A 26,767-nucleotide genomic window follows, 5' to 3' on the forward strand; every position below is an offset into this window, starting at 1 on the left:
TGGACACTAATCTGCAGAACAATCAGCTACTTATTACTGGTCTAAATTCGTACACTGACCCCAGCTCATCTGTAACGAGGCTTTCAACTGCTTGCACAAACCACCTGTTGTATAAACAGTACTTAGAATGAGTATGAAGTTACTTGCATTTAAAAAGTGCAGCAATCCTTGAACAATCCTTCACTTTCAAAACATCCTTTTCCCATTTCATTTCACAACCAAAAATACTGATAAGTAAACTGATACAGTCTTTACAATCTGTGAACCCTCAAGTTTAAATCCATCCATTGTCCGACCATACCCCATCCTCTGACCTAAATTCTCTCTTTGTCTAAATGTTTTGCTAACCTTTCAACTCATTTTTTCATTTTTTTCATTCCTTCTGCCACTTAGGTCTTACTGTCTGGAATTCCACCCTCTAGACACTTTGCCTATTTTTCTGTCTCACTATTTTTCAGAAACTCCTTCTACCCAAACTCTTAAACTGAATTTTTGCTCAATTATTCCTCATCTCTTTCTGGCTTTGCGTGTTTTTCACATGCTTGTACATGAAACTTCTTAGGACTTTTTTTAAATGTTAGAGGACCTATACAGGCTCAAGTTTTGTTGATTGGGCAAAGTACTGAAACTTTTTCAACACGCTTGGAAGCACCCTTGGGGCAGCAGGGCAGCGGGGCGGCACGGTGGCTCAGTGGTTAGCACTGCTGCCTCACAGCACCAGGGACCCAGGTTCGATTCCACCCTCGGGCAACTGTCCATATGTAATGTGCACATTCTCTCCGTGTCTGCATGGGTTTCCCCCCACAGTCCAAAGATGTGCAGGCTAGGTGGATTGGCCATGCTAAATTGCCCATAGTGTTCAGGGGTGTGTAAATTAGGTGGGTAATAGCAGGGGTGGGTCTGGATGGGACGTTCTTGAGGGTTGGTGTGGATTTGTTGGGCCGAAGGGCCTGTTTCCACACTGTAAGGATTCTATGATCTCATATCCCTGCATTCTGTCAAGTGCCTTCAGGACAGGGATAAAAGGAAGAAAACATGGTAAGATCAATGTTTTTAAAAATAATCAATTTAATTAACTTCGCAAGTTTTAATTGTCTTAAACTTCCAAGTGCAATCGACACTTTGTGATGAATTGTGATTTGCATTTGAAAACTTTGACTGCAATTTCTGTTGAGATGTTTATTACTGTTTCTCATTGATGACAGATTGGTATTCCACAAAGAGTGATTCCCACTGTCCTGCAAGCATGCCTGTCCTATAGCCTGATGGCAAAGCTTGCTCCTAATTGGAACAAAGTAGGGCACTTACTGATTCATGGTAATTATCAGGACATTAAATTATTTGGTACATTTGTTTAATCTTTCCCACTTCATATTGAATTTATTGAACTGGAAGTAATTTGAAGAGCCTGAATAAAAAAAGAATTATAATAAATTTCTTGAAAACATACTGTTGCTTTTTGATAAGCTTATTAAGAATGCTTTAATTTGTCACACTGATATGTGATATACTGATTTAGAATTAGGTTTATTGCCACGTGCTCATGTACAGGGATACATGAGTACAGCAAAAAAGTGTACAAATTCGCCATTTCCAGCACCTTCTTAGATACAAAATCTTTGGTATAAATCAGAAAAATGAAAAAATAAAATTTAAAAAATTAGACTTCAAAGTTGAATTTATCCAATTAAAATATAGCACTTGTAATGTGTTATTCCTCCAAATTGTATCAAATTACCCAAAAAAAAATTGTATATGTTCTTCTCTTGTTGATGACAGTCGTCCTCATGTTTTTATTTTTTCCCTAAAGGCAAATATTATTCCATATTTTTGTTGGTAGAGAATGTTAAACCACATGACTCAAAATAACTTTAAAAGCCCACAGGTAATGTTTAGATATGAGTAACTCAAAAAATACTGGAGTTCAATCTGCCAATTGTACACAGAGTTTATTTTTCCAGGATGTAAATGCATATCACTGATTATGTGTTTCTATCAGTGAAATGAATTTAAGAAGGGAAGAAAGCTGTTTTGTTTGTCACATTAGTTATACTTATCATAGATTCTGAGATATTCGGGCAGAGCAGAATTATAAAATTAATAGGGCTAAATTTGTATGGAACGTCTACTTTTGTTCAGAAACTAACTTTTATCTGTGAAAAATTGATGTTTAAATACCATTGTGGTGATCATAAACAAAAACAAAAAGCATTGATGATAGTAATTTTCAGTAAAACAGTTGACAAGAAAACACATTTTATAGAATATATTGATGCTATTTAAGTGCAATAATTGTTTTTTGTTTGTAAATAAGGGAAAGACTTTTTGAGCAAAGCAGAAAAACAGAATGCAGTTGGTGAGTCAAATAGTTGGTATTGAAATTTTTGAACAACTAAAAATTATTTGCAGGCTAATCTCAGAATGGATAGTGTCGAACGTTGCTATATATTTATGTCTTGTATCCATGTAAAATTTGAAAAAAATCAAATTTGTTAAAACCTCAAGATTGAAATAAGTTAAACCCAGAATTCTATAGGGCTATATAAACTGCTGAAAAGAATCTCTACCCACCAGTCATCTTTGAAACTGATGCCCCATTAAATTGTGCAGTGAGCTCATTTGTGGCTTATTAGAACATGTAGATATTTTCAAATCAATCTGTACAGAGATGTTGTAATACGCCTCTGGAGTAGGTCAGACTTGAACCTGGGCCTCCTATCGTAAAGGTAGAGACACTACTAAAGCACTACAAGAGCCCCAATTAAGACATGCAGTGCAGGTTTGGAAATGTGCAGAAGCTGGCTGGTGAAGTAATTAAGTATAAAGCAGCTTGAACAGCAGAAAAGACTTTTGAATAGTTATGATAAATGGCTCCAGTGAAACTGTGTGTCACTTATAAAGTACATTTTCCAGTGGAAGAACAGTCAGAAGCACCCAGGGTGGCAGTGGAGCAAACATTTGTAAAGAGACCACTTCAGATATACTTCAGGCATGTAATGTGCCCTTGGAAAGAAATCTTTACAAAAAGAATATCTTGTGCTAAGTGGTAGGAAATGACACTTAAGACATTTTAGATAGAACCTTCACTGTGTTAGGAAATAAAATGTGCGGTAACATTCAATGCACTATTCCCTTTGTCTGATTTTTTTCCTCTCCATGAAGGTCAGTTCTAAAGAAAATTGGGTAATAATTATTACAATCTCCTAAGAGACCGATAACTTGTAAAAAAGATATTCAATATTTTAAATACCGACAGGTAGGATCATACGACAATATTTTGAGTTATAAGACTTTTTCCATAACTTCAGACAGGCCTTGAGTGATTTTGGTAATGGCAAAAATATTGGGAAAAATATAACGAGAATGAAAAATATCAAATTCCTGATGCTGAGAAGCATTCATTTATTTCCACTCCACTATTACCATTATTTCCTGCATGCTCCACCGTCACCTTTGATTATTCTTCCACACAACTGGGCATTGCCAACCACCATTGACTGCTTTCCAACCAATTCTCACACCAATTCAGGACTGCACTTTGCAGCTCTTGACTTAAATGCTTTTGCTGGGTCACTTTGCATACAGGAACACACACATCTCATATATCTACAAAGGATCTTGTATATGTCTCTTAGCTTGCTTTCTTAGCACTCACTCAATTTGCACTAACTTTGAGGCTGCCAGCTCTCAACAACTTTGCTGTTTAACACGGGAAGAGGCAGCAGCTTGTCACATTTGGGAGTACTGAACAGTCAAGGAAACGAATATGTTGATGTATAACTGCGGGCTACATCAATGTTGCACATACAGCATGTGCCAGCAACTAATGTGTCATATCTAGTGTAATAGTGGAAAAATCTCTGAACTTAACTTGCCCAATATGGCATTTGCGCTTTGGTTTTGAAATGTTACTTGCATAAAGTTACCAAGGCTTTTACCTAGGTATAAAATTAGCCTCCTTGCAAAGTTGATGCCTCTGTGCTGCGCTGTAAGAGCCCATAATTTGCCATTTCATGGTGATTGATGTGGAGGTACCGTTACTGATAATGCTTTTCTATTTCTAACATTCCCACCAATTATGTGATCACTCAAGTGAAATAAAGCTAGCGCCAGAGGATATAGTGGTGTTGTTGTTGTCTGTGAGAAGACAGCATCAAAGAAAGACAGCAAATGTGGACATTAAGCAGGACAGTCTAATAGGGTAGTTAAGAAAACATATGGATGCTTGCCTTTATCAGTCGTAGCAGAGATTATAAAAACAAGGAGGTCATGTTAGAGCTGTACAGAATTTTGGAAAGGCAACAGCTGGAGTTCAGGAGCAGTTCTAGCCACTACACTGTAGGAATGATCTGATTGAAGTGGAGGGAGGCAAAGAAGTGGACAAATCCATTGGTCCGGATGAGTGATATTCCAGGCAGCTGTGGGAGATGAGGGAAGAAATTACAGAGCTCTAACCCAAATTTTTAAATCATTTCTGGCCACAGAGGCAGTGACAGAGGACTGGAGAACTGCAAATGTGGTTCTATTTTACAAGAAGGACGGTAGGAATAAAATAGGTAACTATAGACCAGTGAGTCTAACAGTGTTAAGGAAACTACTGGAGGAAATACTGAAAGAGAAAATCAATCTCTGTTTAGAGAGGGAATGATTGATAGTAGACATGACTCTGTCAGAGGGAAATCATGCCTAACAAATCTGGTGGAATTTTTCAAGGATGTCACCAAGTGTTTGGATGAGGGTAGGGGCAGTTGATGTAGTTTATATGAATTTCAGCAAGTCTTTTGACGAGGTGCCTGGGAAACTGGTAAAGAATGTGGAAGCTCATGGAATTCAGGGTAACATAGCAAGTTGGATCCAGAATTGGCTTAGTGGCGAGAGAGGGTGGCGATAGAGGCCGTTTGTGTGACTGGAGCCTGATGTGCATTGGGATACCACAAGGATCAGTGCTGTATCCCTTGTTGTTTATGATGTTCATAAATGACGTACATGAGAATGCAGAGGGAATAATAAGTAAGTTTGCAAATGACACAAATACCAGATGGTTGACAGTGAGGACCCTAATAGATGTGATGCACTTTGAAAAAGGAACAAGACAAGAGAATACTGAATAAATGGCAAGACGATAAGAAGTCAGGAAAAGTACGATCCAGGGATGCTTGCCAACAAATGCCTAAATGTGGTAGGACACGGTAATTTAGAAGCCATAATTTAGGTCAAAGATTATAAGAGCAAGGAGGTTATGTTGGAGCTATACAGAACTTCTGTTAGGCCACAGCTAGAGTAATGTGTGCAGTTCTGGTCACCACACTACAGCATGGATGTGATTGCATTGGAGATGGTGCAAAGGATATTCACCAAGATGTTGCCTAAGATAGAGCATTTCAGCTATAAAGAGAGGCTGGATGAGCTGGGGTTGTTTTCTCTGGAGCAGAAGGGGTGTTACCTGGTAGAGGTGTATAAGACAATGAGGAGCATAGACAGGGTGAATAGAAAGCAATTGTTCCCCTTAGCCAAAGCGTGAATAACAAGGAGTATCATTTTAAAGGGAAAGGCAGGAGGTTTAGAGGGGATCTGAGGAAAAGCATTTTCACCCAAAGGGTGGTGGTGATCTGGAATGCACTGCCTGGCAGGATAGTTGAGACAGGAAACCACACAACCTTTTTAAAAAGTACTTGGAAGAGCATTTCAATGTCATAATATTCAAGGCTATGAGCCAACTGCAGGAGAGTTGGAGTACTATAAGGAGCAGTATGTTTTTGGCAGTACAGCCTTAATGGGCCAAATTGGTTCTTCTGTTCTGTGTGTTCACCAAGACCAGCAAAAAACAGGACTCTCCAGTGACTACTACATAGCCTCCAGAGGATAAACCAGCAGCTAAAGATCCCTAAGAGAGGCAAAGAAGGTTGAATAGAACCTGAATATACTGGCCGACATTAATTATAGCTGTTGAAAACACAATGCAGGCACAAACTAAGGATTTCCAAACCATTATCACCAAATTATGCCTTATGTTCAGAAGGAATGGTTGGCGATCCCTTCTCAACGCCCATCAAGGTTCCAACTACCCTGAATTTTTATGTCAGTGGCTCATTCCAAGGAACAACTGGGGACCTGGGTGGCATTCTGTCAATCTTTGGTCACAATGTTTCTGGGAATTCAAAGATGTTATTCTCTGCTGATTAAACCACTTTAAAACCTCTACCTCCCGCTCATAAGAAGGACAGTCAAGTTGTTGCTCTCTTCCCACAGATGCACGGCACAATAAACTGTTTTGACAGTGCCCTGTCACCAACCTACAGAGTTTATCAAGGGAAATATCTTCCCCTTCATCTGTGTCCCAGCTTCTCTGTGATCATAAGTTACTGATTCTGGAGATGTGCCCCAGATATCCTGGGGCCACCTCCTTTTCACTTTTCCCCCATTGGTTGGTCTCCACCATTTCACAGTTTGTGTAGTTTGATAAATGGTACTGAAATGCTTAAGTGTCCTGTAGCACAGTGTTTAACCCAAGAGTTATAGTGCTTTATACAGCTTTAGTCAGCAGGCTACTGATCTACGAGAGAGAATGGAAATACCAACTTTTTAATTTACACCTTCCCCATTTTAAGTGGTAGTGTTTGCTCTTGTGAAGCTGAAAGATGGATTGTGACATTGTCTGCTGAGATTTATGGAACCATTACCGATTTTGACCTCTCACTCATAGGGTGGGTGTATCTGTGAATGATAAATGCAGGGCACGCCCTGTCACAATCCCTGCACACTGTTTGTATCCTCAGTGCTGCCTACTCAAGTGCCATGCCTTGGCTGCAATCATCAACTTGATAGCTAAGGGATATGTGATGTCTGATGCATCCTCACTCAAGTACTTAGTAACTTGTTAGAGATAAGTAATGTTTGTCCATTACAATCGGTTTCATTCTAGGGATGTCTGAAAAGAATGCACAAATGTCAAATGAATGTGACTTCAGTAGTTCTGAAAGCTACAAAGTGATTAAAGCAGACAATTAAAGAGTATCAATGAACATGTATTTACGAAAGTTCGGGATAATTTACAATGATCATGCCACCTTAGTATGTTTCTTTTTCTTCCTTTCCCTTCAACTACATCGAAATGAAGTTTCAAAGTCCACGTGCAGGGAGCCAGCTGTATGGTTGGCCCTGTGGCTGAGAAGACTTGGCTGGATATCCCCAGGACATTTGAGTCTAGAGTGCCCTAGCCTGAGTATTGTGCCCACAGCCAGACTCACTCTTCTTGACTTGAACTTCTGCAGATCTTAGCATCACAGACACAAGAGGGTGAAGGGGCCATGTATGTCTGGAGTACCCCAAGAGGAAGATACTGGGAGGCCTGTTTATGGCTCATCCTCTGTCTGGGTGCCTGCTGGCACCATACTGCCGGCACCACACTGCCTTCCTGAGGCGAAGGGCACTTGGAGTAAAGCTGAGGTTCCTTGCTGTCCCCTCTCAGCCTACTGATACTGACCAGTGACAGTGATGGAGTGCAGATCTGTGCATATATCTGGCAGACACTTAAGTGTGCTGGATCTCTGCCTCCATCTCCAAGAATAAGTTAGCACTGAAGTTACTGGGACAGCTGGATGAAACTCACTTGCTTGGTTGGACATGGCAGTCTTGGAGTTCCCACCTTTAGTATCTTCTCCTCATATAAAATGTGGAACCTAATGTTTGCCACAATGCTGCCAGTCTTGGCCCAGTTACGAGATATTTCCTGCAAGTATGATGGAAGTGGACGCGAGAGGCAGTACTGTTCATGCATTAAGAGGAGAGGCGGTGACATGCCCTCAGTGAGTGAGTGGGGAGTGTTGTGTATAGGAAAAGTGGGGAGGATGAGGTGGGCAAGAGTCGGATGGTGAGAGTGTAGGTCATAAGCCTTTGTGAGAGGTATGTGAGTGGCAGAGTTAGCAGTGAGTAATGGTGGCCCTGTGAGTATTAGGTAGCATAGACTTGTGTTTGTGGCCACAGAAGATCATTAACCTTCTTTCAGCACAGCTGTGTTTTGCGTTTTGACCCTGGAGACTGCATTGGCCCAGATTTCTATCTCAGTCCAAGCTGACTGTTCTGATGGTGTAGGTTCTTTTGGCATTTTGGAGGGAACAGCACTGTCCTTCTTTGAACTACACCATCTAACAGGACCTCAAGATCCTTGTTGGAGACACTATGTGCAATCTGGCCTTTCTGCACCATTTGCTGATGACGAATGGTTACCCCACAGTGTTCCTTGTAGTGGCTTGCATCGCCTGAAGCACTGTGGAGCTGGGGTTTAAATATTACCCCATTGACGTGAAGGTTGCCAAGTCGCAATAGCATCGAGCATTTTGCATGCTCCTGCTATATGATTGTATGAGCTGGTCACAGTGGAGGCTGACTGCATAATTAGTGAGCTCAAGAGCAGATGATTATATGAGACAAGTCGAGATGAACCGTGGCAGACTGCCTGCCATGACAATTTGCCAAAAATTGGGAAAATTCAGCCATAAGAAACTAAAAGCAGCATTGTTTAAACATTATTCAGTAGACAACTTAAACTCTAAATACAAAAATTTTCCCCATTTAACTTTTGGAAAAAGTATATACCTCCTGCCGCAGCCATACTTCACAGTGTGCCATATGGACGCTAATCTCCCAGAACCAACCCAAAGCTGTTTTCTGCTTCTGATGACTTGCTTCCATTTTCTCTTCCCAACTAGGTAACTTCTAATCCAGAACTGACTTTCACATTGAAGATCACCCTGGAGATTCCTTCCTCTAGACAAAGCGAGGTGAATCTTCCAGCCTTGTCAAGATCTCACAATCCTGGTCTCTAAATCGGAATGCCAGCTCCATCTGTATTCCGCAGATGAGTAATAGAGACAGCAGATGCAGGACTGAGGTTATCTTGGAAACTTGCGACCCAGTTTAACAATTGTTCTATCTATTTTACCTTCCTAAAGCCCATTCCCACGGGAACATGAATTGCACCAGCTTTGTATCCAGGTAGAAGTGCTAGTTGGCTTGCCTCCAGACCCTAACAACATTCTACCTTGGAATTAAATGGACAATTTAAATTATAACCACTTATAGTCTGTGATGTTCCTAATGCCTTCCTGCGGTACATGGAGATTAACAGTCTACCTCCAGTCTATGATTCCCCCTAGTTTTGATGGATGTGTGGACGTTATGCAGAATTCGTTGGGTTGGTGTGCGCAGATCCTCTGAACAGCTGTATGAGTGCACAGCTTACAGAAAACATTAATTTCAACTAAGGCAGAAACTACTGTCGTTGTTTACAGGTTGAATATCAGGCTTGTAATTCTAAGTAAGCTCAAGCCATCCTTTAACTTGAGCAGATTCCTGAGCAGACTATGTGGATCCCTTCATTCCATTATTTTGCCTTAACTTAAAAAGCTAGTCCCAAAACGTAGTAATCTTATAAATATTGCATTTGTAAAAGTATAACTAACATCAGAATCACTATTGGGATAGCAAGAACTGTAGATGCTGGAGTCAGGGATAACAAAGTGTGGAGGTGGAGGAAAACAGCAGGCCAGGCAGCATTCGAGGAACAGGAAAGCTGATGTTTCAGTTCTTTTCTGAAAAAGGGTCCTGACCCGAAATGTCAGCTTTTCTGTTCCTCTGATGCTGCCTGGCCTGCTGTGTTCCTCCAGCTCCACAGTTTGTTATCTCAGAATCATTGCCTATTTCATACCCCTTACTGATTTTCCCACCTTAATCTTTACATTTATTTTGTATTTTCATTGTGCTTTTGACACTTTGAAGAGTGGCAAACTTCAAAGTTTTACATAAGTTCCTTGAAATTAAATTGCTGACTTTTATCAGATATGTATTTAATAAGTTACTAATTGTTAACAATCACAATCCAGAACATTTGTGAAGTGAAATTGTATTCATTTCAAAATAAAGGTCACCATTCACTGTTAATTGAACATGTTATTAAGTTTCAAACATTTGCAATGGTTCATTGATTAATGAGTTATAACACTAATTTAATCATTGGTACAATGTACTTCTTAATTACAGTTTTGGAGTTGAATGCCTCAGAGACCCAACTGTGTATTAGTGTGGAAGCCTCCACTGTTCGACTGTCTCAAGCAAAGGTATTACCTGCCTTTTTTTCTCTTTTAAGTTTTAAATTTATTTTTAAAATTTCATGGTTTTCATCCCTATCTTGGGTATTTGTTATATGTATTTTCTGTGATGTGTAGGATAGGTAACCTAAGTTCAGTCAAGTGCAAGATGAAATTGTGGTGATGAACCTGAATCCTAAGAATTGCTTGGCAATAAAAGATCAAGGTTCAGCCAGTTCGTCTTCTATGACCTTTGGTAGCTAATCTAGTGCATGAACTGAATTCTTCACGAGTCCTTGCAGTCTCTGTCATTTGGTCTACAATGGACCCAGCCATGACTTAAGAAAAACTGCTGTGGTGGAAATTATTAGAAGTCATGGGTTCAAAGCCACCTGCCTGTTCCAAACAAGCTATATCTCAAATTGTTCTGTATGTTGGCACAGCAATAAATGTCAGATTAAACAAAGACAGATATATTTACAGTCTCTGTGGGAAACTACAAAATAAAATGACCAGTTGTACCGAATGACTCAAAAAATAATGAATTTTCAATTTTTGTAAGTTTTGTTTTAATAAATATAGGAATCATGAATTAAGAGGCGAATCATTGTTGGTACGAACAGTGTTACACATGGAATAGTAGATTCCAAAAAAATCAGTCTCACAAAATTATAAGAACTCAAATCTGACCTTTACGTGGAGTGCAGTGCTTGTCCCTAAAAACACCAGGAGTTCTATTGCTGTGTTAATGTGTCTTCCTGAAGCAGTGAACCCACAACAGGAGTTCTGTGTCCATGTAGCTTCCATATGTTAACTCTGTTTCTCTGGATAATGCCTCCAGGTCAAGTTTTGAGGGGAGGTGCGGGTACGAGTATATGTTTTCATCAGAAAATTACAAGTAATCCATTTGCAAATGATAGAAACTCTTAAATTCCTTTGCAAACATTTTAGAAAGAATTACAAATTTCTCAAACATTTTGAAGTAATTACAATTTTTTTTTTTCTCTTAGTACTTACGGCTGAAAGTTTGCCCCTATAATTTATGTAAATAAATTCACCATAAAGTGTACCATGATCAGTTAATTTATATTTATATTTATTTAATATACATACATTGGCAAGAAAGTTGGGAGAGAGACCGACAAACTCTGCTTTGCAAAGGCAGGTAATGATAAAAGCTGGATACTCAATCATGAGATAGTAGGAACTGCAGATGCTGGAGAATCTGAGATAACAAGGTGTAGAGCTGGATGAACACAGCAGGCCAAGCAGCATCAGAGGAGCAGGAAAGCTGACGTTTCGGGCCTAGACCCTTCTTCAGAAACTCCATCATGATGCTTGATATTAGGAATACTGGGAATTACTGATGGGCATTTTATAATAGTAATTCAAAAATGTTTGACCAGAGAAAGTAATATTTGTGTATAGAATTTGTGCACCATACAAAAAGAGGGAGAAATTTGTTTTTAGTATATTTAGTATATTACCTTGACTCCTTGATTTCCATGGAGAGTTGAGGTAAGTTGATGTGATATTGCTAGAGCTATGCAAGTTAATTTCTCTCCCCACACTTCTAAATAGGAATCTTGTCAGTAAGATTCTCAATTTATACATAATATTATTTTTGCGGCAGTTAGAGTATCATATTATTAAAAATTTCTTTAGTAAGATCAGCATTTATTGCCCATCCCTTTTGAACTTGAGAGGGTGTTGGTGGCCATCTTCTTGAATCTCTAGTTTGTGTGGTGAAACTGTTCCACAGCACTGTTAAGGAGAGAATTAAAGGAGTTTGACTGTGTAACCAACTCAGTGTAATATGCAACTTGGAAAGGACCTTGAAAGTGATGGTTCCTCTGCATCTTCTGCCTTTGATTTTTTTTTATAATGTTGAAGTTTGAATGGTGGTATTGAAGGAGCGTTAGAGAGTTGCAGCAGTGGCACCCTGTACACAGTACATTCTGCAAGCATAGTTTGAGCATAGTTTAAGGTGGTAGATTCACTTGATCAACAGACTACTTTGTGCTGAATGGTGTTAAGTTTGTTGTGTTCCTGTATTTGTAACCATGATTGCAAGATGGCGGCAGGGTAAGTCGCTCCATTTTGGAGCTCCACTCTGCTCACCAGTTCCCTTTCCTTTTTTTTTTTTTCTTCTTCTCCTCTCTCCTCTCTGTAGTAATTCTATCCCCCGACCCCCCCATCCTTTTAACTATCTACCTAAGGAGTCAGGACACAATGGGAAGGCATGTGGTGGGAGCTGAATGCATGGGCTGTCCTGCAGAGACAGTGAATCAAATGTGGGCCAGAGTGACGACAGCGGCACCGAGAGTGGGCCAGTGAGATAGTGGCAGTTGGTGGTGAGAGTGGGCTGGTGAGGCAGCAGCAGTCTGCGGCGAGAGCAGGCCTGTAAGGCAGTGATGGCGGCCTACCAATTGGAGTGAAGCCTGCACCATTGTGGAGATGGGACTTAGGACTTGGAGATCTGGACCATTTTTTTTTTTCTTGCTTACCTTCTGGATCTGTTAAATCTTTTAATTCCAGTCTCTGTAACCAAGTGGGTGCCAGTGAATGGCAACTTTGTGCTGTAGCTATGCATGCCTATTCTTAGGTCATGTGACAAATAAATAAATCCAAGACATGTAAGAACTAGGAACAGAAGTAGATCGTAGACTCCTTGAATCTGGCATTCCATATTATCATTTTTTGCCTTAGCTGCACTTTTCTGTTGGTTCCCAATATCCTTGGTCTACCTAACCCTTGAATATACTCAATGATACCCACATCCCTTCATGGTAGCAAATGAAGATTCACAACTATCTAGGTGAAGAAATCTCTTCTCCTCTCAGTCCTAAGTGACTGACCTGTTTCAACGAGGTCACCTTGATTTTCCTGTAATTTTAAGCCTAGTTTATTCAGTTCCTCACAGTCTTCTTATCTGTGGAGCTGATCCAGTGAATCTTCACTGTACTATCTCCCAGGCAAATACATCCCTACATACATAGACATATCAAAACCACACACTATACTCCAAGTATATTTTTACCAAAGCCCTATATGATTGCAGTAAGATGACTTTATTCTTGTATGCCAATATGTGTTACAACAAAGGTCAACATGTCATTGCCTCCTGTTTGCATGATTTATTTGCATATTAGCTTTATGTTCCCTAGACGTGTAGACCCAAATCTGTCTCAAAATCAAACTTTAAACCTTTCACTACCATTTAAAAAATGGTTTTTGCTACTGAACTAAATAACCTAAATACTTGGAATATCACATTCCACTGTGATGTATTTGCTCACTTAACTTATTATTGCTTTGCAACCTCTTTGTTTCTCCTCAAAATTTGCATTACTTCTTTCTTACTTACCCATGAATGTGGGCAGCACTGGCTGGCCAGCATTTTACGCCTATCACTAGTTGACCTTGGGAAAGTGGTGGTGAGCTGCCTTCTTAAACTGCTGCAGTCAGTCCACTTATGTAGATTGACCCACAAAGTCCTCAGGGAGGGAATTCCAGGATTTTGACCCAGTGACACTGGAGGAACAGTAATATATTTCCAGGTCAGGATGATGAGTGACATGGAGGGTAACTTGCAGGTGGTGGTGTTCTCATATATCTGCTTTTCTTGTCTTCCAGATGGAAGTGGTCGTGTGTTTAGATGGGGTGAACTTTTGAATTGCAACTTGAAGATAGCATACGCTGCTGCTACTGAGCATCGGTGGTGGAGGGAGTGGATGATTGTGGATTTGGTGCCAAACAAGCAGGATGCTTTATCCTGGATGGTGTTAAACTTCTTGGGTGTTATTGGAGCTGCACCCTTCCAGGCTATTGGGAGAATTCCATCACACTCCTGACTTGGGGCCTTGTAGATGGATGACAGTACAGTAATCCAGATCCACCCTTGAAAAGATTGAAAATATCATAGACCTTTACTTCAGTCGATAGGAGGGATCCCTATAAGTGTGGGTGAGAAAGAGATCTGCAGTCAGCAGGGTCTAGCCACTTTTGGATGACCCCATGACCTGAGGCATAGTGTCATTTACAACACAGGAGCTATTTGGTCTTTCAAGTCTGTGTCATGAAGCAGTCCAGCCTGTCCCATTTTCCTGCCCTATCCACATAGCTCTTTATTTTCTTCAATTATGCTTTGCCTTGACTGCCCATACAATATCATTGGAGATCACCTACATATTGTGTATTACTGGTTATTAAAAATATTTTCCCATAATTCATAGGTCGAAGACTTTGACATATCAGCAGGAGTGCTGAAGAGTTTCTACAACAGGAAAGTTGCTGTAATTCCAAAACATTTCATTTCCAGTGAATGGTGCTATGTGTTGCCCAGGTAATCTTTGTTGAAGAATTACATAAAATCAACCTTACACCATCATCACATATTTCTGTTTGTTTTCCCAACCTAGGATGAATGCTTGGTCATATTTGTAGTCAAAATGGTCTGCTGTGGCATTTAATTCTGAAGAAGAATAAAAGGGCCGCATGAACAGTGAAACATGGGACGTATAAGGACAAATCTTTGAAGACAGCAGGAAAAGTTACTATAGGCATATGGGATTTGAATTTACTAATAGCATTAAACACAAAAGCAAATAACTTATTCAGAGATAGTAGGAACTGCAGATGCTGGAGAATTTGAGATAACAAGGTGTAGAGCTGGATGAACACAGCAGGCCAAGCAGCGTCAGAGGAGCAGGAAAGCTGGCGTTTCGGGCCTAGACCCTTCTTCAGAAATGGGGGAGGGGAAGGGGGTTCTGAAATAAATAGGGAGAGAGGGGGAGGCGGATAAAAGATGGATAGAGGAGAAGATAGGTGGAGAGGAGACAGACAGGTCAAAGAGGCGGGGATGGAGCCAGTAAAGGATCTCTCCTTCCTGGACCTCTGTTTCCATTTCTGGCAACCACCTAGAAACCGATATCCATTTCAAGCCCACCGACTCCCACAGCTACCTAGAATACACCTCCTCCCACCCACTTTCCTGCAAAAATGTCATCCCCTATTCCCAATTCCTTCGCCTCTGCCGCATCTGCTGCCAGGATGAGGCATTCCACTCCCGTACATCTCAGATGTCCTCGTTTTTCAAGGACCGCAACTCCCTCCCTCCCCCCCCCACCCCACCACCCCCTTGGCTGTGGCCCCCATTTTCCCCAACTCATCCCTCACCCCCCCTCCCCGCAATAACAACCAAAACAGAATCTCCCTCGTCCTCACGTACCACCCCACCAACCTCCGGATCCAACGCATCATCCTCCGTCACTTCTGCCATCTGCAATCCGACCCCACCACCAAAGACACTTGTCCTTCCCCACCCTTATCTGCTTTCCGGAGGGACCACTCTCTCCGTGACTCCCTGTCCGCTCCACACTCCCCTCCAGCCCCACCTCACCCGGCACTTTTCCCTGCAACCGCAGGAAGTGCTACACCTGCCCCTACACCTCCCCCCTCACCCCCATCCCAGGCCCCAAGAAGGCTTTCCACATCAAGCAGATGTTCACCTGCACATCTGCTAATGTGGTATACTGCATCCGCTGTTCCCATTGTGGCCTCCTCTACATCGGGGAAACCAAGCGGAGGCTGGGGGACCGCTTTGCAGAACACCTACGCTCGGTTCGCACTAAACAACTGCACCTCCCAGTCGCGAACCGTTTCAACTCCCCCTCCCATTCCTCAGACGACATGTCCGTCTTGGGCCTCCTGCAGTGCCACAACGATGCCACCCGAAGGTTGCAGGAATAGCAACTCGTATTCCGCTTGGGAACCCTGCAGCCCAATGGTATCAATGTGGACTTCAAAAGCTTCAAAGTCTTTCCTCCCCCTACCGCATCCCAAAACCAGCCCAGCTCATCCCTGCTTCCCTAACCTGTCCTTCCTCCCACCTATCCCCTCCTCCTACCCTAAGCCCCACCCCCATCTCCTACCTACTAACCTCATCCCACCCCCTTGACCTGTCTGTCCTCCCTGGACTGACCTATCTCCTCCCTAACTCCCCACCTACACTCACCTTTACTGGCTCCATCCCCCACCTCTTTGACCTGTCTGTCTCCTCTCCACCTATCTTCTCCTCTACCCTTCTTCTATCCGCCTCCCCCTCTCTCCCTATTTATTTCAGAACCCCCTTCCCCTCCCCCATTTCTGAAGAAGGGTCTAGGCCCGAAACGTCAGCCTTCCTGCTGCTCTGATGCTGCTTGGCCTGTTGTGTTCATCCAGCTCTACACCCTGTTATCTCTTATAGCAAATAATTTAAGCTGAATCTTTATAAACCATTGGTTTGTGTTCTGCTGGATAACATAATCGGTAAAAGTGGAGACCTCATGTTTTTTTTAAATAGAGAGTAATTGTGATCTGGAATTCATTGCCTGAAACTGTGGAAATAGCAAATCTAACAATAATTTTCTAAATGGAATGTATAGTCTCATGAAGCTGTGGAGACAGAGCAGGAAGTGGGAGTAATTGAGCAATAAGGCAGCATGGTGGCTCAGTGGTTAGCACTGCTGCCCTCACCGTGCCAGAAACGTGGGTTCGATTCCACCCTTGGGCAACTGTCTGTGTGGAGTTTTCACATTCTCCGTGTGTCTGTTTGGGTTTCCTCCCACAGTCCAAAGATGTGATGATTAGGCGGATTGGCCATGCTGCATTGCCCACAGTGTCCAGGGATGTGCAGGCTACTTGGTTTAGCTATGGGAAATGCAGGGTTACAGGAAAGGGGAGGGGCTGAGTCTGGGTGGAATGCTGTCCAGAGGGTTTGTTTGGACTCGATGGGCTGAACGGCCTGCTTCCACGCTGTAGGGATTATATGATTCTAACTGTTTCAAAGAAATGGGCTAAATGGTTCCCTTCCTTTCTGTATCATTTTAGGATTCTAAAAATTTTGCTCATAAAACCTGTGCAATATATATCGTAAATATACATTGAAATTGAAGTGGAAACTGAATGGGAGAATACAAATTAAAATCGGCATTTTCAGCTAAATTATGCCATCCCTATTCTTTGAATTGTTTGGTAATACCATTGACACAGCATAGGTTTTTTTCCATGAGTAAAAGGAGTAAAATGTAATGGAATTATTGTTTGAGCAAATAACTGAATGTATCAAAAGAATCGTGAATACCATGATGATTGTTTTCGATTCTCCAGAAATGAATGTAATTGTCAATGTCGATAATACAAAAGATGTCAGGCTGTTTCTTAAAGGAGCACGAGGAAAGTCTCCATCCTTTATCTCAGGAATTGAGCTCGTGAAAAAGTTACGGATCATGAGTACTTAATGCAGTGCTTATAGTATCAATTTAGTCTGATGGTTCTAGATAATTTTTTCTGATCATTTTCTGAGATGAGTGACACTATCACTGTACATTAGGCCTTGAATTGAGTGACTTTTCAGGCCATTTAAGAGCACAGTTGCGAGACAGCCACATTGCTGTGGCCTTGGAGTCACACATAGGACAGGCAGAATGGCAGATTTCCTTCCCCATAGAATATTAGTGAACTGGATGGATATTTGCAGAAATTGTTGATAATTGTCACAGTCACTATTTCTGAACTAACTTTATACCATCAGCCACACTCCCTCAATAATAATGTAAGTGAAAATGCGTTCCAGTGATACTTCAGTGCTGGACTACTCCCAACAAATGGCCGTATACGTGTAGAAAAGTTAAGTGCAACTCAGAGTACATTAGAGAAAGATGAGTGATTTCTCCAACTCTCCTAGTTGTGTGGCAAAGGAACATGACCTGTCTTTGCCTTGAGCAGTTCTCAGTGTTTATTGATAATCTACACAAAGTAATTATATTTTTTTGGATATTCAGACTTTCACTTTTTTTAAAATGTAGTATGAAGAAAGGGCAAATTGTCAGTATCAGCCATGAGATTCCACCACATTGTCCATTTCGATCCTACAGAGATTTTCAGAAACACTGGAAAAATATGGTGAGACAGTAAGACTTTCAACTTTTATTTCAGAAGAAGAAAACCTTATTTAGTTCAATCATGACTTGTGCAAAGCAAAAGTTCTGTGTAATGTTATTTTCAATGTATACAAATTACTTGGTGACAAACAAATTTCATTCGACCATAAGAATCATACTGCATAGCCTCAAAGCTGAAAGGAAGCTAATCTTGATGACCTCGTCCAAAAAATAATCGCAATTCTTAGGCATATCTAATTTACATCATGCTGCATCTGTTTGTCTGTTGCCTGGTGTTAAATAACAATCAAACTTCTTTTAGAGACAGCGGTCAACTTAATTCCTTAGATTTATTGCCAGTTTTATGCATCTGTTGTTTTAGTGACTAAATTAACAACAGGTCATGAAATGGATATTTTCTTAACATGTATGTTTTGAATAACCAGAAAATATTTTGTTATAAATATAACAATACTGATAAATGACAACTTTTTTTTCAACTTGCTGCTTGGGTGTAAAACTCATGGTGTATAATGACTGTGTTGGTAACTCCCAGTTTTCATTTTCATTAGTATTGTGTAGTAACTGTACCAATGTGCAATCAAAAGACTAAAATATGCTTACCAACTCTATATCCTGATGACAAGTTGAAAACTTACTCCATTTATTTCCTTACCTCCAAACATGAGGAAGCTGATTTTATCTCGCTTAGAACCCATCCACTTAAAGGTAAAATTAGGTCCCCAGATTCAGTAGAGTGAGATAGAAACCTTTATGTCACCGGTAGAATATTTGAGAATGAGCACAAAATCTAAGTTTAAATCGCCTTTGTCCTAATTCTGTTCTCTCCATTTTGATCTTTTGATTTTATTGTACCTTCTATAGTTAAGGTAGGCAATCAGGACAGAGTGATGCCAGTGCCTTTAAGAAGTTTCCACTTTTAAGGCTGCAAACTTTTTACCTTAAGACACTGTGGAGTTGCACAGTTGATATTATAAAGATGTATACATAAAACAGTAATTCAAAAAAAGGTATAATTCACCATTGAATTACTTCCATCAGAACACTCCATTAGTTCTCCATCAAGGGGTCACTGTGTAAAATTAAGAGTTGCTGAAATAAAATAATAAATAAGTAGAATTTTTTTCTTAGAGGTTCATGAATCTTTGGAACTATCTTCCTCAAGGCAGTGGAAACAGGGTCTTTGAATTATTTTTAAGGCAATGGAAGTTAGACTAGAGTCATATAAATGTACAGCACAGAAATAGACCCTTCAGTCCAATTCGTCCATGCCGACCAGATATTCTACATTAATCTAGTCCCATTCGCCAGCAACAAAAACAAAGTTGCTGGAAAAACTCAGCAGGTCTGGCAGCATCTGTGAAGGAAAAAACAGAGTTAATGTTTCAGGTCCGGTGACCCTTCCTCAGAACAGATGGTGGCTGGGAAAATGTCAATTTATATACAGAGAATAGGAACGTGGGTGGGGTAGGGAGTAAACGATGGGATAGAACCCAAAGAGAGAGAAAGACAGTTGGACAGACAAAGGAGTTGCTCATGATCAGGCTTGGGGGGTGGTGAATAGTTGTTAATGGGGACTGTTCATGACTAACGACAGGAGGTGTGTACTGGCAGCTGGTAACAAGGCGTAGTGTGGGGGGGCAGGGGGCTGGGACATGAGAGAGTTTAGGCCATAAGATTATTGAACTCAATATTGAGTCCAGAGCACACCAGGCTTGTTACCACATAGCCTGCCAGTACACACACCCTATCTCTGAAGAAGGGTCTAGGCCCGAAATGTCAGCCTTCCTGCTCCTCTGATGCTGCTTGGCTTGCTGTGTTCATCCAGCTCTACACCTCGTTATCACACACCCTATTGTTGGTCACTAACAGTCCCCATTAACAACTATTCACCCTTCCAGCCTGATTGTTAGCAACTCCTTTGTCTATCCAACTGTCTTTCTCTTTCTTTGGGCTCTATCCTATCGTTTACTCCCTACCCCATCCACCTCCCTATTCTCTGCATATAAACTGACGTTTTCCCAGCCACCATCAGTTCTGAGGAAGGGTCACTGGAACCGAAACATTAACCCTGTTTTTTCCTTCACAGATGCTGCCAGACCTGCTGAGCTTTTCCAGCAACTTTGTTTTTGTTCCTGATTTACAGCATCTGCAGTTCTTTCGGTTTTTACTTCCCATTTGCCAGCATTTGGCCCATATCCCTCTAAACCCTTCCTATTCGTCTACCCATCCAGATGCTTTTTAAATGTTGTAATTGTACCAGCCTCCACTAACTCCTCTGGCAACTCATTCCATACACGTACCACCCTCTGCATGAAAACTTTACCCCTTAGGTCCCTTTTAAATCTTTTCCCTCTGACCTTAAACCTATGCCCTTAGTTTTGGAATTCCCCCACTCTGGGTAAAGACCTTGACTGTTCACCTTATCCATGCCCCTCATGATTTCATAAACCTCTGTAAGATCATCCCTCATCCTCCAATACTCCAGGGAAAATAGCCACTGCCTGTTCAGCATCTTCCTATAGCTCAAATCTCCAACCCTGGCAACATCCTTGTTAATCTTTTCTGAACCCTTTCAAATTTCACAAGATGTTTCCAATAGCAGGGAGACCAGAACTGAATGCAGTATTCTAAAAGCGGCCTAACGAATGTTTTGTGCAGATTGTTGATGAGCTAGTAAGTGAAAAGTTATTGGGCCGGGGGGTGGGGGGGTGATTCTGTGGGGGGCTAGTGGTGGTGGTGAGGGGATGGTGAGGTGTGCCCCTGACGTGGATCAGCCATGGTCTTATTCAAAGGCAGTGCAAGAGCCAAGTGGCCTATTCCTGCTCCTAATCCACATATTTGTGTATATCTTTGTATGTCCATGATCTTAAACTGAAACTTGTCCTAAACATCACCGTCTATAACCCTATACTAGGTATTATAATATCTGTAGGTTTGTGAATCTCCATGATCCACATCCCAAGCTCTTTGAATTAAAAAGACACAGTTTTTGCCTGCAGTGTTCCCACTGCATTGTATTTTTCTATCTTTACATCTTCCTGTATCCAAAGTGTACACACACACTTCATGAAATATCAGTTTTCACATTACTGATGAGGTATATCAACCGTGAACTCCACAATGACTTCGAGGCAAAATATTTGCATCCTCAAAATCTGAAACCTCTTAAAATGCATTGGCATCTTACAAATCTGACCACCTCCACATGTTTCCCTCTTCCCATCTTTGATCACAGAGCCGACTCTACAGTGCTGCCCCTACATTCCTCCACTTGGTCAAATCTCTCCCTCCCAAGACATTCTTTCTGTTTGACTGTTTATCCCCTTATTGTTTCTTCTCTTGCATCACTGCTCAGAATTGTCTATGTGAAGTATTTTAGGAGATCACTGGATCTCACAATTCAGGCTAAGAGCATTTACTTTGAGATGAAACTTATAAATTAAGGTTGATTTTCTGGTGAGGACCTCCCAGTGAGAAGAGACAATACCCAAAATCATTGATTGGAAAATTGTAGACCAGTAGCCCCTGATTTTCCAGCCTTCATTGTGAATGGAAGAAAAAGCACTGAGCACAGACCCAGAATTTCTTGGCTGGTGCTTCCTGGGAACTCACTGAGGTCGTGATCGGGGATATTAGCTTTGTTGAGTTTTTGATGTAATGACTATTACTTTATTGATCACTTACTCCACTGATATCACTTATGGATGATAGTTGACTACCCCTTGTTGTCATTCATGTTTGAGAGAGATACAAATTCAGTTTTACCAAAACAGGAATGCATTCTTTCAGCAGCCAAATATGCAGCAGTAGCTGTTTGATTCAATTGTTTAAGTGGATATGATATTTATTATTCTATCTGTATTCCTCCGTCCCAAATTGTCATAGGGAGAGTTCATAGGGATTGAATTTTAGAATTACAAAATATCATAAGATATACTTGAAAGAAGCTATTTTCTAGGAATTCATCCTAATTCATGGAATAAAGCCAAATTCTCATGCACGTGCTCATAGTAAAGTTGAATTAAATATTTTTGTTGTTAATTTTCAATGATAGAGAATAAATAAAGCCCAAAAAGCATTACTAACTATTTTATTTTGTTGTAGTATGGTTATAATCTTCCCGAGATCAATGATGATATTACACTTTACTACACTGTATACTTCAAGCTGATTGGAGAGAAGCTGTTTACGTATCCTTGATGAGGAAGATTCCGCTATATAACTTGTGTTCTGCTTTTGCATACTGCTAATGTCATGTCAACTATGTTTTCTGTTTAAACGAGAGGAAATACAGACAAAATGAACTTCAGGAGCAATAATCAAAATAATCTAATTCAGTGGTTCTTTAAGATGCTTTTGTGTTTTGAAATGCCACTCATATGATCTTCTAGGTGTGTTGTCTGAAAAGTCTGTAAATCTCGTGACAGATTTATTCGAGTATGTTTATATAGAAACTAGTCTGCTTACCACCCATCTTGCAGGCACTGCCTAGATTTAGAAGGCCCATATATGATGGACAAGAAGTGTGCATTCATTTCCAGTCTAAACTGAATTGCTTGAGATATTGAGTACCAACAAACAAGAAATATCTTTTAACTTTTCTTGAAGCAAACATTAGCCCTATCACACACTATACTTAGTGTATATTAGTGGTCACCTGCAACAAAATAGTCACTTAATGAAGTGGAGTGTACGAACTCCACCAATCCCAAATTTGTACTCCCTTCCTTTCTCCTTCATACCCAACCACAAATCAATTATGGTTCCTGAAATAACTGCACAGAGGCCAGTATCCCATCAAGTCACCCTTTACTTACATGTGAAAAGTCTTTGACACTGGTCCAGCTTCCTCAGAACCAGCTCGCAGAATTGGTGACATTCCTCTTATTATTTATCAGCTAGGGGTCCTTGATTGGATCAGATTAACAGCATTAATTGGGGAACTCCCGATACTGTACGTCACCTGGCTGACCTCCGTACAATCATTACGTCCCACCCCCTCTGAATCTGAGGACACAGACCAGTCCTTTTTCTTGTAGTGTCCTTCTGGAGCATTTTAACATTGGGTTAGGTTTCTCCAACTCTGCATTGGATAGAGGCAGCATGTAACCCACAGGAGGTCGCCTCTTGTGCTTGGCTCGGGAGAAATTTACTCTTCTGGTGGCAAAGGTGTCAATGCAGCAAGATCCACTGTGTTCATCTCAGATTCGGAGGTCACTTCAACATGTGATGGAGAGGGAGAAACCATGGGTTCCAACAGCCCTTCTGAGTATTCTGAGGAGCAGGGCATGTTTTGCTCCCGCACTGTTTGCAAGTTCATGGCTTACATATGGTTCACGTACTCGTTCAGAATCATCGTTCCTACCTGAATTTTATACAACAGTGGTCCTGACCTTGCATAAACCCAGGCTGTTACCCATGCAGGGCCATTTCTGTGGTTCCTGCTCCAAACTTCATCCCTGTCGCAAACTGTCTGTCTCCCTTGGCAGACTCTGGCATCCAATACTGGCATTCCTGATGCCACGCCCCCCCAGCCTGGGAAAATCAACTCTTCTCCCCATTTGCAACTGGACTAGAGCTATTCCTGTAGTTGCATGAGGGACAGTCTTGTAACGAAATAGGAACCCTTGCAGTTTGGTATCTAGTGAAGCTATCGGCTGTCTGTTCAAGGTTGCCTTCAAAGTTTGGACTGCTCTTTCTGCCAGGCTATTGGATGATAGATGGTATGGAGATGTCCTTGCATGTTGAATCCCTTCAATTTCACGAATACTCAAATTCCCTGCTGGTCAATGATGGTCCTTTATCTATGCCCAACGCTTCCAGGAGTCCATGTATCTTAAAAGATGCGCGCAATTTTTCCTATCACTGTTCCAGTGTTTGACAAATGAACTCTATGCATGTCCAACCACTTTGAGTAGGTGTCTAAGACTAAGGACATTGAGCCCATGAAAGGACCTACATAGTCAACGTGTAACTGTGTTCAGGGTTTACCCAGCCATTTCCATGAATTTGGGGGATTTGCTGGTAGTAGTTTTGTCCTTGTTGGCACCCTAGTCAATGACCCACCAACATGGCTATATCTGCATCCAAGCCAGGCCACCAGACGTAACTTGGAGTCATACAGTTGTACACCACAGAAACAGACCCCGTCAGGGAAGTAATTCTGTGAGGTCCACCAGACTGACCTCGTTACAATCACTACTGTTCCCTATTCTAACACCTCCAGTCATGGTCTCTGACCAGCACCATAACCTATGGCATTCTCCTCAGTCCCAATCCCTGATGACATATACCTAAGTACCACTATTCATGAGCAAAGGTTCAAACTTTGACTCGTCTCAATTGAAAAGATCTTTGTATTTCATCAGCAATATTAGAATGAGGCCCAGGAACTCAAAAACCTCAGGCTACAGCATATGGGCACAGGCTGGACATAGTGGCCTCACAGTTGCTTTGTATCCAATTAAGTAATTTATGCCTGCCAACCATACGTATAGATAACAAAAAAAACCTGAGAAAATCATTATATCTTTTTAGCATTTAGCTTTTTAAAAACTAAAGTATAAATGTAAAACGGAATCATTAATTTGCATTATCAATAGGAGCTTAGTGTGACATGCTGTATTCTTTATCATAGATGTTTATAATTGAACTCAACATTTTAGTTTCATTGCTTGAACTGTTTTTATAGATCCTTTACAATGCTCAGATATTTGGCAATATTCAAACTTTGAGTTCAAAAATTGAGTATGAAGTATTAATATGCTCTCATTCTCATAATAGATGCTGCTTGATCTAACTTTCTAACATTTTCTGTTTTTATTATGGATGTTTACTGAAAATAGAATTTGATTGTCCTGTTGTACTAGTACCAAAAAGATTTGAGTCCCTCTCTGACACCTGTAGCAAGTGGAGGCTGGAGCCCCAGTTTTAAGTTATTGTTGACTTATAAAGGAATACTCCCAGTGGTCAGTGTGGGAGGCCTCTCATCAACATATGGGTTGTCAGAGTCTATAGAACCTTCCTGTTGCAAACTACTATCATATCAACTGGCATAAAAAGCAGTTATGACCATTGAAGGAACATTTACAACACAGCTTCTTGTTCTGTTAATCATTCAGCAATTCCTTCCGCTACCAGGGAAGAGAGTGAAGATATGAGAGCAAATACATTTGTACATGAGGAACATTGTATATTCTGTAATTACTTTTGTTAAATGTGATCAGGTAAAGCAGACAATCTGTGGTGACTTGTCTGATCACCACAGCTTTGATGCATTAATGAATATTTGTGAGACTGTAATACTCCTGAGATGCAAAGAACCTGAATATTAACCTTCTATTTGGGATGTTTCTTTCTTTAATAAAAGTAGAAAATTATTGAATTTGAATTGGCAGTTTCACTTCCAGATAAAGTATGATGGTGGTGTGGAAATGGAAGTGCCAGACTAATGGATTGGAGGTCTACTTTTAAAAGGTAGGAGAAACTTCAAAGGAAACTTCAAGGCAAGCCAGATCTGATTTCCAAAATATTATTGTCACACTGTGCAGTTACATCCTTAATATAGCAGTTCAGTTACCCTTTCTGTTGTGTTAGAAGTGAACCTGTCCAGTTTTTCCCAAGAGTGGATTTGGAAGCAGTACTAACATCATTTTTCTCTGATCTAAAAGTAAACTTTTCTAACCTCTGTGGGCTACCAATAAAAATGACCAACAAACCTTACTATGCTACCAATGAACTCAGCATTTCCCAGGTAAGAATAAATTAATACATTTGGCACAATGTAGAACAATGATACTAGGTAATAGATAATAGCATTGGGATAATAATTAAAACTAGATCCAAAAACACTTGCTGTGATATATTTATTGTCATGAAATATGCTAAGCCATCACTTATTGCTAATCCTCAGTTGCCATGGAAAAGATAGTAATGAGCTGCTTCTTGAACCACTGAAGTCTATGGAATATAGTTCATTCTTGGGCATCTTTTTAAAGAAAGAACTTGGCTAATTCCAGGCATTATGCTGAGATACCAATTAGCAGTGCTGACATAGTAGGTCAAATGGCCTCCTTCGGCACTGCAATGGGTCAGTACAGCAAATTTCACTTTTCTCATGTCTCATGTGGATGCATTGATTGAGACACTCCAAACACAGAGCAGATGCTATAAATCTAAAATAGAAACAGAAAATGCTGAAAACACTTAGCAATTCTGGAAACTTCAGTAGCAAAAAATATGTGAGTGTAATTTAGCGGTGGCATGGCCGACACTGCTGCTCACAGCACCAGCGACCTAGGTTTGATTCCAGCCCTGGGTGACTGTATGTGTGGAGTCTACACATTTTTCTCATCTATGCATGGTGCTCTGGTTTCATTCACAGTCCAAAGATATGCAGGTCATGTGGATTGGCCATGCTAAATTGCACCATAGTGTCTTGGGATAAGCAAATTAGCCATGGTAAGTGTAGGTTTACAGGGATAAGATGAGAGGCCTCGTCTGGGTGGGATGCTGTCCAGAGGTTCAGTGAAAACTCAATGGGCCAAATGGCCTCTTTCCAAACTTTAGGGATGATTATAACTTATGGAGCCTCCAGAAGTGTGAATTGTGACATGTATAGTAAATGAATAGGGAAAATGCAAAGTTTAAAGTTTTGGACAGCAGGTTGAAGCCAAAGTATTTTGTAGCTTGGCTAATGAATGTGCCTGGATGCAATGCGTGACCAGCAGGGACATA

General features: G+C 40.9%; 2 protein-coding genes across 3 annotated transcripts in view; both read left to right on the top strand.

The window, feature by feature from the left end:
• The window catches only part of LOC109930435 (BAALC binder of MAP3K1 and KLF4), a 442,607-nt gene that overhangs the window by 80,710 nt on the left and 335,130 nt on the right, over positions 1–26,767 (top strand). The gene's annotated exons all lie outside the window — the stretch shown is intronic.
• LOC109915281 (uncharacterized protein C18orf63) overlaps positions 1–26,767 on the top strand; it is a 55,559-nt gene that overhangs the window by 13,490 nt on the left and 15,302 nt on the right. The window contains exons 5-11 of the mRNA XM_048595577.1: positions 1,206–1,317; positions 2,315–2,356; positions 10,039–10,115; positions 14,321–14,430; positions 17,933–18,029; positions 22,136–22,221; positions 25,607–25,784. Of these exons, the coding sequence (XP_048451534.1) occupies positions 1,206–1,317; positions 2,315–2,356; positions 10,039–10,115; positions 14,321–14,430; positions 17,933–18,029; positions 22,136–22,221; positions 25,607–25,784 (702 nt within the window). The remainder of the gene's footprint in view (positions 1–1,205; positions 1,318–2,314; positions 2,357–10,038; positions 10,116–14,320; positions 14,431–17,932; positions 18,030–22,135; positions 22,222–25,606; positions 25,785–26,767) is intronic.

The sequence above is a fragment of the Rhincodon typus genome, chromosome 4 (genome assembly GCF_021869965.1).
Source record: "Rhincodon typus isolate 14 chromosome 4, sRhiTyp1.1, whole genome shotgun sequence".
Lineage (NCBI taxonomy): Eukaryota > Metazoa > Chordata > Chondrichthyes > Orectolobiformes > Rhincodontidae > Rhincodon > Rhincodon typus.